Raw genomic sequence first — 14,615 nt, forward strand, 5'->3', positions numbered from 1 at the left:
CCCCAGGTCCAAAAAACCAATGTAACTTCTTCGACCCACCTCGATCCCAAAGGAGGTGGGGGTGGTATACCCACATACGCCCACCCTACAGGGTATACAAAGGGGACAAAATGGAAAACTTTGTCGTGTGAAAGTTGTGACATAAAGTTTGTCAGGGGCAGGCAATGATTTGTTTATATTGCGACTGCCTGAGGAATTATGCCAAAACTGTGCAAAGTACAAATCAAATCTAAATGCGCACATTGTTGAGCACAAGCCAGGGAATTTCGAGATGAAGACATTGCTTAGAATGAGATTGGGAATAAACTCGAAACACTGTCCTCAGATGAAACAAACTAATTTGTGGATAATTTATTAAATAAATTGAGCACACGTTGTGCATTAGAGAAAATTGCTGTCATATGTTTCCCTCTTTTAATTAAAATTGGGTACTAAAATATTAATTTCTGATTTTTAAGCCGTATCATGTTCTTTCGTTTACATTTAAAAGCCTTTTTTAATGCATTTCAAATTTGGTTGTAAGGCTTATTAAATATTTATGCCCCCTAGCAGGTCAATAAAGTATATTCACAAAAACATTTTGTTATATAACTAAATAATTCATAATTTAACACCAAACTAGTTCGTTTAAAAGGCACTTCGTTTGCTGCTTATTTCAGTTATTAATACATCTTGTTCATTTTTTTTCAACTATTCTTCAATACATAAATATAAGCTTAATTTGAATGAGGAGTTTCTATTTCAGCTTGAAAGCTTTATAATACTTTTTCCTCTTTCACTAATGAAATTCCATATTTTTGGGCAGACAAAGCTGCCCAGTTGTGCATTTTTGTGAAAGACAGTGCTGCACAGAGTTTTCCCGAGGTTTTTCCGAATGCTTTGACTCACCCGGACTGCGGCAAATTAGCTGGAAAATCGGCACCACACGGCGTATGAGCAACGAGCGTGATGGAAAGCAGAGCTCTGTTTTTGCCGGGTTTTAATGCATGAAAAATAATAAAATAAATTAAATGAAATAAATCGCGGCCACAAAGGGACGATGTTGGCTTTGACCACTTGCTACATTTTCAACTATTTTTTAATTATGAATTTCAAACATCATAAAGCAGGCAACAGTGAAATTAACTTTCATAAAAAGCAGCAAAACTTTTGCGCGGCTCCGCGAAAGTAATAAAACGATAACAAGATGGCGGAGGGGGAGAACTTTTTTTTTTCGGCAGCGAAAGAAATATTCATCTCAATTTATTAAATTTTTAATAAAAATGCAAATATTTTACGTGCTTCCGCCATTGCACTGGCACCCTCTCACTTGCATTCTCTACATAGTTGCATAATTTTTTCCCCTAGATTTTCTGTGTTTAAAAAAAAATCAGGCAAAAACTTTTTTGGTAGCCACCGTTGGCTGCTTAAAAGGCGCTTCATTGTACAGTGCACTTTTCCGCTTTTCCGAGGGGCGACGAGGGGCGGGGGTTTTCCGGGACAGCTTGGTGGGACGCGGGAAAGTTTGTTTGCCAACGGAGGTCGCATCATCGTCATCTCGTTGGCGGCATTGCGGGAGCTAAAGCTGTAATCCGGGCACCAGATTTGGCCACATTTCCCAGCGACTTTGCTCGCATTTTGGCAGGCGCCAGGGCCGCCCGAAAAATGCATGACCATGAGGGCCCGCAGCCACAGGATCTGTCCCACAGGTTTGCCTTAGTTCCGCCAAGTTTATAATTAGTTTAGCCCGGGTCATGCCCTGCATTGACATGCCACCGAGAGCAGAAACAATTGCATTTATGGGGGGAGCTTGTTGGGGCCACTAATTGCCACCCCACACTTTGGCTTAAATTTTACGAGCTTCATAATTCCTGAGAAATAAGTCAAGTGAAGTGAAGCAACCAAGTGACTGCTTGTCACAATATTTTATGGGGCTTCTTATGTTTTTTTTTGGTAATAAACTTGATTGTGCAAAATAAAAGTGCAGATTTTTCGATGTGTTGTTAAATGTTAAATGCTTTCCAATGGACTGTAAACAATGAATTGCAAACCCTCAAAGAAAATCTAAGGAGTTAAAGTGCATTCAGTAATGTAAGCGTTTTGAAATCTTTAGCTTTAAATAAACATAACATTAACATTAATAAATATAATTCTTAAGAAGCAGCCTGGAAAATGTCTGTGGATAAGGAATCCTATACTTATAAAAGCTCCTTACAAAATCCAATACTTTCATATGGAATTGGAATATTTTCGGTGTTTATTCATTATAAATATGGAACTTCAATTTTAATATGAACTACTTTCTTCAAGTTAATAAATAACAATTATTAAATAATAATAATAATAATAACATATATTTAATAATTGTTAGGTAATAATAAAAAATATACATAAATATTATTTATTAATACATAATAGTAATTACAAGTAAGTAATAGTTATTCAACTAGAATTCCAAATGTTGTTTTCAGAATTTTATTTAGAATTTCTTTTACACACATTTATATTTACTTTTCATTTATATATCAGTGTATAAATAGTAAACAACTTCCCTATCTTCTAAGCTAAATTATTAAAAAATTTGCATGTTTTTGGCACACAACACCCAGTTATCATCCATTTTTAAAGATATCTAATAAAGCTCACTTAGCACTTTATTTCCACCCACGTTAGGATGGGTTCCGCCCTTAAAGTGAGTGCGATAGGAACGGATGATGATGGTGTTTTGTGCGTCTGGCGGACTTTGTACAAATTGGCTCCATTGTTGTTGCCTGTTGCCTGATCCCCGACCCGGGGCAGAAATTCGTCCAATTGAGTTTTAAATAAAAATGAGCAGACGATGCGGCAACAACAATGGCAGCTGCTACTCCATTTCCACCCAGCAACCTGCAGCATGTCAGTTGCAGCAGCAGCAGCAGCAACAGCAGCAGCAGCAACATCAGCAGCAGCAACGGCAGCAACATCTGAGGCATTCAGCTCGCACAAAAGGCGAAAGGAGGCGGCAACAGGACCAACGTCAACAAGGACAATAACAATGAAAACGGCAACGGCAAAAAATAGAAACGGGAGCAGAAAAAACTGTTACGGAATGCTTTATAGTTTCCGCCATTATTTTCCCTTTTGCAGCTGCAGTTTTTAGTAGAACCTCTACTATACTATACCTTTTTTTTTTCTTCTGCTTTTTTTTTTTGTAGCAACACCCTACGAGAATTTAGTCCGAGACTAAAAACAACTAAAATCTGTGCCGCATGTGCAACAGCCAAAGGGGCTTTGCAATGGGCGGTGGACAGGAAACGCTCTTTGCTGTATGCTGAAAAGTATTTGTCATGCTATATCTCATCCCCGCCATGTGCAGAGCATATATCATGTTATACGCGGCACTCGGGGGGAAACAAAGCAAATCCATTCCATAAATAATCCCCCAGTGGTTCCATGGGGAATTCGGGGTAGTGAGATGTAGATTTGTACTAGGTGCGAGTGCCAAAATATTCTCACATTTCCCTGGAACCCAAAAAGCACGAGGTAAATTGGGAGTATCACTTAATCTCTTCCCTACGACTAGTTTGCTACTGTAAAGGTCCTTTGAATTATAATCGGCTTTACATGATGTTACTGATATTTTCTTAAACGTTGCAAAATAAATTAAAGATGTAATCATTTGCTTAAATGTTATATAGAATAAAATACTTAAGAAGGGATATTTATTATCTTGTTTAGGTATAACTTATAATTTATATTTCATATTTTGGAAACGATATCGTTATTTATTAACCTAAATAACCGTGTAACTGAGCTATTTAATTTACGGAGCAACAAAAAGTTAATTCATCTTTATGGTTATTTCACTTTCTTGTTTCTGTCATGTTAATATGTTTTGGAGATTTCATGCATCTGGCATAAGACAACTTGTGTGAGGGGTAATAACTTTCCCAGACAATGCAATAAACTTCACCATATCAATTTATCGAGTGGCCCTTCGCCTTGATTATGATTGATTCGACCATGAAGGGAAAGTAATGTACAAAGAATTTGCGGTCAACTTTATCAATTCGCCCCCATTGTGCGATGCTCTGGATGCGATGGAGCTGTCCTGCGATGGATTCCTCAGACCCATCCTCATCCCAAAACCCAAAGGACCCCGGAGAGTGCGCAGCAGGCATGTCGACAGCCCGGAGTTGTCGACTGCGGTCCCTGCCAGCTGCTGTTCCGGCTGCTGTTTTTAGTTTTTCAAATGTCATTTGGCCATTTCACGCTGATGGACATCAGTCTCTGCCCTCCGCACCCATGTTCCCCTGGCCCACAAATTGCCCAGTGGCTGCCACGTAATTTCTGCCTTCCGTACTGAGGTTGCTCCGGCAACAGCCACATTCAAATGTTGCATCCGTGGAAGGCACAACCAAAACCAAACCCAAACACAGTCCAAAATTACACAAGAAAAAAAAGTGTAATAAAAACATATAGTAATAATTCTTCTATCAGTTATAGATTAGTTAATTTGTCTAATTATTTTATTTATATTTTATATTTTATTAAAGACTGGATTGGTTTTTAAAATGTTCTTCAAAAACATTTATTTTTTGGCATAGTTTAAAAACGCCGTTGTTAAAAAACTTCTTTTTAACTTAGAACCAATAGTAATAATAATAATTTTTGTAATATATTAATAATAATAAATTTGTAGCTGATCGAATGAATTGGTAAATTACAAAAATATTATTTAAATTATTATTTATCGACTCCAAAAAATTGGTTTTAATAGTTAAAAAAAAAATGTATTTATAGAAATACTGATTTTTGGTATTAATTGAAAACATCAAAAAATTACGAAAGTAATACCTTTAAAACTGGAGAACATATTCAATTACAGATTTCTTACTTTGGGTTGAATGCTAAAATATTAGTAACTCAAAAACATAGAAACTAAAAATAAAGTAAAAATTTTAAAATGATTTGATTAAAAAAAATATTACATTTTTCAGCAATATCCGTGATTTGTTTTCAGTGCAGGCCCAGGAGATTGGTCCGAAGGACAGCAGACTGTTGGCCATTGGCGTTAGCCACAATGGCTGTGTTAGACCTTCGCATTTTGTTTGTTTATTCTGCCGTCCCGTTGCGACTTATGTGGGCGATGACCGGCGAATGTCCGCACCCCAAGCCCAACCTCCCCAAACTCCCCATTTTTCAGCCCTTGTTTGTTTTGTGCCAACGGAATCGAAACGTTCTAAGTGTTCATTAAACAATTTAAAGCTGATTGGCTCTGGCTGCCGGGCACCGGAATGTGTGTGACGTACATATGTCTCAATGGATTTGGCCTTAAATGTAATTTGGCTGCTGATTGCGTTAAGCGGCGGAGCACTTTCCTAATTGTAATGTCTTGTGGCTGAATGGCTGAATTAATGTCTTATCCGATACGGATTGATGTGTGTTTATCATCAGCAAATTCCGGTGGAGAAATATTGCCTATGCCACAGGCAATCTAAAATATGTGCGGACTTCTTGGTTTAAGAAGCTATCTGCAGATGAATTGAAGAATATACATTATTCCTAGTAAAGTTCAATATAAAATTGGGATATTTAATTTTTTATTGAAAAATATAACAAAAATGGGTTTAAAAATTATCCACTTTAAGATCAATTCGTTGATAATGGCTTTATCTTACTGCGCCAGTAGTTCGATGATTGTGCAATATTATTTTCAGGAGTCACGTGCAGGTCCATAACAGAGTGTTTCATCAATTCCAATTCTTATTTCTGGAGCCTGACAGCCCTTAACACTCGCGAACAGAGAGCCAGAGCCCAGGACAATGGATTTGGAGTGTCTGGTTTTGGCGAACTTGACACGCAGCCACCACGTCCATCAATCAAAACTCACTTGGAGTTGCGGTGGAACAGTGTCTGAAAAAAGTTCTCCATCGAATGGCAGCTCTTGGCCAAAAACTATTTGCACACGAAACACAGGAAACGCTGGGCGGAGCGGAAAGTTTGACTTGAACCCAAAGTGCGGACTCGACATTTTTGGGCGGTGTCAATGGAAAAGGGGCGGTGGGTTCGGAATTTGGCAAACTATTGGCAAACTCAATGATGGGGAGCATCGGAGCGAAGCTACCGACACGGATAGGATAGGGCACAAAAGGATCCACAGAGAAAAATGATGGGAGGTTATGAGACCACTTGGATTGTTCTATTATAATGCTAATTCAGATATACAATTTATAATATTACCAGGCAGTTGGTAACGGAACAGTGTTAGTTATTAAATTTCGATTCCGTTTTTAAGAGATATTTTCGTTTGAATTTAAAACATGTTTTTTGCTTTTAAATATTTAAATATGGAATTTTATTGAAATAAAAATTATGATCTTAAAAGCCAGAACCGTATTTCGAGTTTTAGACATATAGAGATCTATATGTCTGCTTAAAATGATTTATGACTATAATGTTTTATTGAAACATTTTACTGAAATTCTTTAAAAGCAATGGAGATAATCGAATTTTATTAAATCTGTCCGATATTATCTGCTAGCATAGAGAAGGTAAGTGATTAATAAGCACTTCTCCTGGTATTTTTCTCTGCATCTGCTGAAATCCTGAGAGTGGACAAGGCAACAAAGCGCGAATTGAAGACAGGAGGTGTGGGGCTTGTGGGGGAGCTGGAAAATAATGGCGATTTTTATGGCTTTGGCGGAACGCATAAAAAACCCAAGCTCCGAGGAGCAGCAGCTCGAGCTGGACAAATGCCCGGGCTGGTGAAAGGCAACTGAAACTGAAAACTGAATCTGCAACTGCAACAGAACGACATTTGCAACATTTAATTTATTATTCAAATGTGAACAAATGGCGCCGGCTACCAAAGATGACAGCGTACCCAGTGAGTAATGGTTTCGAAGGACAATTGCCCCGGTCCCAGACCTTTTATCCCCTGGATCCCCAAAAGCCCGCCGAAACCCCCAAAAAACCTACGATTCACCCCCTTTTTTTTCGGGTTCTTGAGCTTAAGTTTGCCAGAGTTTATTGTTGGTGGCTTTGGCAGTCTGATGGGAATCATGTCCTGGATTTGATTCGCCCTAGTCCGTAGACCAAACAAATTGAGTTACATGCAAATAATCGTTTGTCCGATTTGGTCACAGGATATGTGTCCCACGCTAGTGTAAATAAAATCGATGGCATTTATCATGAATGGTCTGGTTTACTTTATCTATCGATTTCCGACAGCAGAAAGATACTATTGTGAAAGTAAAGTTGGGAAAATTGAGACTTTTACATTTTTATATTTTATCTTGAGCATGTACAAACATAGTAACAAAGAAATGTTTGCTTTTTCTAGTCTACTTTAACTACCAATCAGCTTTAAACTTGTAATATTTTACACCTGCTTTGTAAAGTGGTTAGCCGCAGAATATGTTCATTTTTTGCCACATATCCTGGGTAGACGAATAATTGCTCTTTTTTTATCTAAATCAATATAACCGCAAGTAATTAAACATTCATCTGATTCGGGGCGTTATATTCACTTCAGTTTACACAACTTTTTGGCTCCACACCTCAAATTCAAATGCAACATCTGACAGAGCCAATTTGCATATATCAGCATGTGGGGCACTCGTCTATCTAAATAAACCACTGCAAGTGCACTTATCAATGTATGATAAATGTTGAATATATTTACATAGATTTCGGTAGTTATTTAATTTCCGTACTTGAATATGGGAGAGTAGTTCTCTTTAATTTAATTGAGAACTATTTTCAGTTCCAATATATTTCAATTTATGCTCTATTTGAAGTAATTCCTTCTAAAATCATAAATACCATTAAGAGACCAATAATTTTATTTGGGCCAGACGTTCTAAAATTTAATAATCTCCCCTGATTTAGCGATTGTTTGACCTTTCTTAGCCCCTCGAGTCGTGCCCAAATCAAATCAACTGCGGGGAATATCGTTTAATGAACGGATACGGATATGGCGGATATGTGCTCCATAAAAGTATACGAGCTTCTTTATGGGGGAATCTGCATAACGGATCCTATCTGGCTGAAATAAAAGCGGCACATCTTCTTTCACTCAAGGCCAGGTCATTCGATTCGGTTGCGGCAGGCGCTGCACTGGCCAAAATAAATGATAGCAGCTTTTAAATTAAATTAAGTTTAAATCAATTTGCAGTCAGTCCTTGAACGAACGATGTTTTTTGAGGTTTTATGAACGTTATTATTAAATTAGTCTTATCTTCTTCTTAATTTTAATGCGATTTAACGTCTCTTAAAGACCTTTTAAAATTGTAAATTTTAAAATTGCATTTTGTTCAGTGTTTCTTTTGTGACAGGCGGTGTCGTCAGTGAAATCGCGGCACGAACACAAAGAGCCGGCAATAATCGTAAAGGCTTCCCTCTCCTCATCCCAATTCTGTGGGATAAACGCCATGAATGCCAATTACAGAGGCGGCAACGGTCTTATCCTTATCAGAGCACCACCCACCTTTGAATTGCTGAATTTCTATACCTTAGTTTTTGCTAATAGTTAGGTTGAAAAGGTTTTTTTTACATTATAAAATAAAACTTTATATGTCCATTTCATTTGGCAAAATTGGCATTAAGTGTGAACATTGTTGTCTTCTTTTAAACAAAAAATCAAGCAAAAAATCTGTTAGCTGATTAAGAACCTGCGTGCCTTGATTTTTTTGTAGTTTCTTAAAGCAAAAATAACCTAAAATTATATTACATCAAAAAGTCTGACAATCGAAAATGTAAACAAAGTAATTGTTCTTTTAAAAGTCATGCCAGTAATTTAAGGTGAGTGTTTTGTAAGTAGCGTATATCTTATTGTAGGGGCTCTTAGATCCAAACACAGAGAGAAATATCCAAGAACATTGTTCTTGAATTGAGAACATTCGTTCTTAAGAACTCTCAAATTGAGTTTATTTAACAACTTTTTGATTAGTATACACTACTGACTGGACTAATAGTTTATTTCTTGATATATACTAGGCAAATACCGCCAATTCAACTTGATTCGAGCAAAATAAAAACATTTTCAATTCAAAAATGTCGTTCTATTTTTAAGAACTTTTTCAACTCAGATGAGAACGTTAGCATTTCTGTCTGTGAAGTTATCTCTATGTTCCCCCACATATAGTCTATGTTCTACCCTTGACTTAACCCACCCACCTGGTAGTCCATGTAGTTGTCGAAGTGCATGTAGGAGCAGCTGCCCGCATCGCCTGGCAACGGAATGGGCAGGCCGTTCTCGTCCAGCTCGACGGCGGGTGGCGGCGGAGGCGACGGCGGTGGCAGGTTGTCGCCCTTGAAGGACACCCTCTTGGGCTTGCCCTGCCCCCCGGCCAGTCGCCTCCCCCTCCCCAGGGTTCCGGTGCCCATCATGTAGGCCAGTGACCCACAGCCCACCACTGCATCCTGCTGCTGCTGCTGTGGGTGGTGCTGCAGGGACTGAAGGCCGCAGGCTCCGAAGCGGAAGTGCGGCATGCAGGTGGTGGTCATACCGCCCGCTCCGCATTCACTGCCCTCGAAATCCGACTCGACGTCCGTGACAAAGGCGGCCGGTTGGAAGCCGCGCGGCAGAGTGGACGCCATCGAGGGATTCGGATTGGTATTAAGATTGGGATTAGGCCCGCCAGCCGTAGCCGGCATCCTTTGGCGTCCCAGCGTTCCGGTGCACAGGATATTCATTTGCTGTGGCTGTGGTTGTGGATGCTGGTGGATGGTGTGTGGAATCTGTTCGCCCGCCAGGAGCGCCAATTCGCCGGAGTTCCCTGTTGTGGCTGTGGCTGTTGTTGTTGCTGTTGTTGGGTTGCTGGCTGGCAGAAGGTGGTGCGTGGGCTGCAGCTGATAATAGTGCTCCACCATGGCACCACCCGCCATTCCTGCACCGCCGCCCACCGCCCCCTCGACGGGAGCCGGCTGAAGAAGAGCCGTGGGTATCACCATGATGGGCATCATGGCCGGCGGCGGAACGGAGGAGGCAGTTGCTCCACCAGCAGCCTGCAGCATCTCCATTTGGCACATCTCCTCGTAGCTCAGGGGTCGCAAGTGTTCCATGTCTGGTTTTTAGGGTGTGGTTAAGTCACTACACAAGTATTCCCTCACTTTTGTTTGTTAACAATAACAGAATTTCGAAATCGCACTATGGTTTTTCTTCGTTTTCCACCTGTACACCCTGTACCAATACATATATAGCTTTTTTTTTGGGGGGTGGTCTGGAGTGGGTGGGAAGTTTTCGCGCGCGTTCCCTAGGTTTTGCTCACATCGCGCCCGATTACAAAAAACCCGTGCGCTTTCGTCCTTTCGGCAAACTTTATTCCGCGACAGTCCTGCAGCTACTGAGTTTGTCTGCCAATCTCTGGAGATTTTCGCACCGCCAATTCGCCGGAGTCTGTGCAGACGGGGCGCATGCGCCGCCCGGAATCCGCTGGCCAGGCTCGGCTCTTCGCCGCAGACACTCCCCCTTTTACCCCCACTTGACGCGTTTTGTTTTGATTCCGTTTCGTACAGAGAGAAAAAATGTATACCAAAAAGCATGGCCCTTGCAGCATTTCTCATTGAATAACTTATAGGTTCCAATTTTTTTGCTGCAAAATCTAAATTAAATCAAAATTTATTAAATATTTCTATCTTTTTTATTTTAATGTAAATGATTTAACAAGAAATAATATGAAATTTTATTTTTAAATTAAGAAAAATTTTTTTTTTTATTTACCACATTTAAAAATACTTTTATTTCATTTCATTTACATTTTATATGTCACAAATGAAACAACTCCTCTTTATGTTAGAACAGTATAGAAATTTATTATTTATTTAGATACATAGAAATTTTTGAAATTTAGCATTAAAACATTTCTTTTGAGAACAAAATTAATTTAATGTTTTCCCTTATAAAGAAATCTATAAATACAAAAGAAAGCTGGATCGTTTAAAAAAAACTTTGTATAAATCGAATTTATTAAATTCAACATGAAGTTAACAGCAGTGCCATTTCTCTCAGTGCAGGCTTAGCGCTGGAGTTGGCGGAGTTGATTGCTCCCATCGTCTGTTTTGAAGCCATGTTGATTTTCGTACGTCGTGGGAAATTAAAGCACTTCCCAGCTGGTACCGCAACTGGAATACAGGATTTTAATTGCCGCTCGTCGAGAAGTGCGGCATTGGAGTCCCCGGAGAGTGGGCATTGCGGTGAGACCCAACCTTTTGGTCCTTTTGGTCCTGCTGCAATGCGCAGATGTGCAACCAACTGTTGGGCTAGAAGTCCAGCCGGCCACCACCTACAACTATTTATGCGGATGACGAGTGGTCCTGGCCACCCGACTCCGAGGGAATGACCTGGCTGAATGCCCGCTGATTGCACGGAGGTGGCCTGCAAATGACTTTCTGATATGGCCAGCTGAATATTGACTGCGCTGAGCTCACACAATCCCACCGCTTTTTCAAACTCATTGGGGAATACGAATATTATATTCTGCCGCACACTGAGCGAAATCGTCATGTTGCTGAAAGTACTATAAAATCATTCATCTGCAACCGGGTTTTAAAGGGCTATTGTGTGGGCATCAGTGCGGATGAGTAATATATGCTAGTTTTTCAGAAGCCCATTCCTGGAAAATCACTCATCCGCAATGTGGGCCCGCAAAGGATATGTTGACTTATGATAGCTGAATATTTTTATGATGTCCTTGTTGTAAACAGACATTTTTTTGATTAACATATTTTTAGATTTTAAATAAACCCATTTAATATTCACAATACCAAAAGAGTGGGTTTACATGCGACGTTCATAAAAGTCTTTAATCATAAATACGGTTTTTTATGCCTTGTACTCTATTTCTTCCTATGTTTAATTATTAAATTTATGACATAAATAAATATGATTGTGTACTGGCAGCATGTATAGTAAAAACATAAAAATCAGTGATAATGAATATAAAACCAACAAAATGGCAAAATTTATATGTGCTAAAAACATTTGTATCTTGACACTTTGGACGACCGGGGCCTGTAAATTTGCACAACAAATAAGTGAATTCAGGCAGCATCAAGATAGAGCTTAAAATATTTGTCATAGTCTGCAGTATCGCACATGGAAATCTAGACACGACCAACTTTTCACTATGTTCGCTAGTATGGTTCCCAAAACCACCTCGTATAAATCCGCAGACACGCGTCGCGATTTCTGTTTCCTTGTTTTATTTTTTTGTTTTCTTGTTTTCAGGACATGGCACCTGGGGTGATGTTCCATTTGGGACACAGAGGCAAAGGAAAAAACACAGTTGGAGATGTCTTTAACAGATTTTTGAGTCAACGTTTCTGTGTTGCGATTTGTATTGTGTTCTTTTATTATTATCTTTTTTTTTTACACACTTACCAGTGCAACTGGCCTCCCCCTTCATTTACGTTTGTTTCATCCCATTATCCTGGTTAACCGGCCCGTTCTCAGCACTCCAGAGCTATATAGTCATATAGCTCGTGCCATTTGTCAAGTTCTGCTCCCAACTTTAGCCCGCGGCTTTTTGTAATTACACAACTCTGGGTGCGGAGAAAGACAAAAAGTGGGGGGGTGGTTGGTGGTTTGGGGGTAGGGGATTTAGCCGGGTAAATGAAAGCGGCTTAAAAAAGCAGAGCGTTGGGGTTTTGTGGTGCTCGTTAAAATTTGTTGCTCTCATTTCGATTGTTGCTGTGGTTGTTCAACTGTTGTTGTTCGCTTCTGGGGTCTGGATTCTGGGATTGTTGTTTGCGCCGCTGTTGCCGATTTTAGTGCGATTCCGTTGGCCCAGCAGGCATAAAAGTTCAGCCGGGATTGGAAGGTATTACGCTTAAATATGCGAACCGAAACGGATTGGAAAAGCTCGCATGAAGTTGCCCGACCATGATTCATGATCCCCCTTCTGGATGGGCACTTTAATGTTCATTCAATTTTCCAGATCCCAACAATTAAGAGTTTTTAATCATCGACTAGCCCGCAAAATGGTGGAGGCCCAAAAGTTCCCCAGCTGGTTTGTTGGATGGCCTTTGTATGGCTCCATTATGCGGTTGATTTACTACCCAAACAGCTGTGAAATATCATGGCTCTCTGGGCGGCCACTTGACCGATGCCAAACGGAACGGAAACGGGTCAAAAGGATTTGTCCATATGCCCATGCATATCTCACTTTAAAGTTGTTGGAAGTTTAGACACTGGGGTTTTAATGGGCATGAAGTTTTAAGAGGAAATAGGTGGGGCGGTTTTAAAAAAGTTAATTTTGGACCTTTTTTTATATTTTATTAAAGTTTGTTGAAACCAAACTGCTAATCATTCTTGAGCAATAACTCAAAATATGCAAGGAAATTATTTTTGCTTTGTGAATAAATTATTATAGATATTTTGTCCTAATTATTCTAATTCCGTCTATAAATATAAAATATTATCGTTGAAATCTCAATAAAATTTTTAATTGAGTGACATTTTAAGCTGGATCCCTATAATACTTTGTGGTTATTTTTCGAATGGGAAATCTGATGTGATTAGCTAGTTGGCTGCTCTTTTGGATAATAATGTTAATAAATAAAATGGGCTTGGAGAAGAATAGTTTTATAACATAAATGTAAAAAAGATTAAAGTATGAAAGTAATATACTGCTTATTATTCTTCATACCCCTTTCCTTTCGTATTAAACCACTATAAAGACTTAAAAGTCCCCGAGGAATGAGTGCATTTATTATCCATTTACTGTAGCGAGTTAATGCTGTGATCCCTGGCTTATCTTTGCTTGAACGCAGCAGCAGCTTGTTTACACCCATATTTATCAATGCTGTCCGCAATAAGACTTCGACAGAGCTACGAAACGCCCCAACTCACGCTGAAAGTTTTGAGCAACTCGGCTAGATAAATCAAGTGGCATTAGGACGGGGTTCTGGCGATGCTGCTGCGGCAAGATAAATAAATTAACTCGTTCAAGTTGGCTGACAGATGGACTTAGTGCCATCATGATGGGACAGAGCCATCATTCCCCATCCTGGCCCTGCAAACAAACAAGTCGTTAAAAACGCGTGAATCCCGGCTAATTTATGGCTAATTAAGTTGACGCAACTTTTACGCGTGTCAAGAAGAAGAAGAAGATGGAGGGGAATCCCCGCCATCAGCAACATATGCCACGTTCTTTCAAGGCAGTTATGTCATTTGTGTTTTGAAAAGCGGTTCGGGGCTTACATACATATATAGGGTACATTTATGTATGCACCCATTATTCCATTACACTCAGCGAACCAAAGAGCACGTCCAGCACTCGACCTACTCGTGAATACCTCCTTAATTAAGTAGCCTGTTATGAGCAGCTTACCATCGTAATACATTTTTATGATCGCAAATGGAATTATAACTGCTGGGCATATGACTACACAGAGCTCAACCCACTTTTATTTTCATCCTTGTACCCATTGCGTTTGCAATGGTACACTGAGAAAAATACGAATTATTGTTGGAAATAGTTAATATTAAATTAGAAAATATTGTAGAACATATGAATTATTTGTTATTAAAATGAAATTTTAAAATATTTGTATAGCCAGTTGACTTTTTTAATAATTGGTTAGCGGTGGGAAGGCCTTCTTTCTCTCTTATTCTCCTTTTCAGATTATTTTTTCTCTCTGTATTTACACAC

General features: G+C 39.4%; 1 protein-coding gene across 3 annotated transcripts in view; it reads right to left on the bottom strand.

Moving 5' to 3' along the window:
- LOC119552791 (putative dipeptidase NECHADRAFT_87110) overlaps positions 1-14,615 on the bottom strand; it is a 100,911-nt gene that overhangs the window by 6,345 nt on the left and 79,951 nt on the right. The window contains exon 1 of one of the 3 annotated variants that reach the window (XM_037862621.1): positions 9,139-10,293. The exons of the other annotated variants lie outside the window; for them this stretch is intronic. Within the exon in view, the coding sequence (XP_037718549.1) occupies positions 9,139-10,026 (888 nt within the window). The 5' untranslated portion in view covers positions 10,027-10,293. Of the gene's footprint in view, positions 1-9,138; positions 10,294-14,615 lie in introns of those variants that run through there. 3 annotated transcript variants of the gene reach the window in all.

This window comes from Drosophila subpulchrella, chromosome 3L (assembly GCF_014743375.2).
Source record: "Drosophila subpulchrella strain 33 F10 #4 breed RU33 chromosome 3L, RU_Dsub_v1.1 Primary Assembly, whole genome shotgun sequence".
Classification (NCBI taxonomy): domain Eukaryota; kingdom Metazoa; phylum Arthropoda; class Insecta; order Diptera; family Drosophilidae; genus Drosophila; species Drosophila subpulchrella.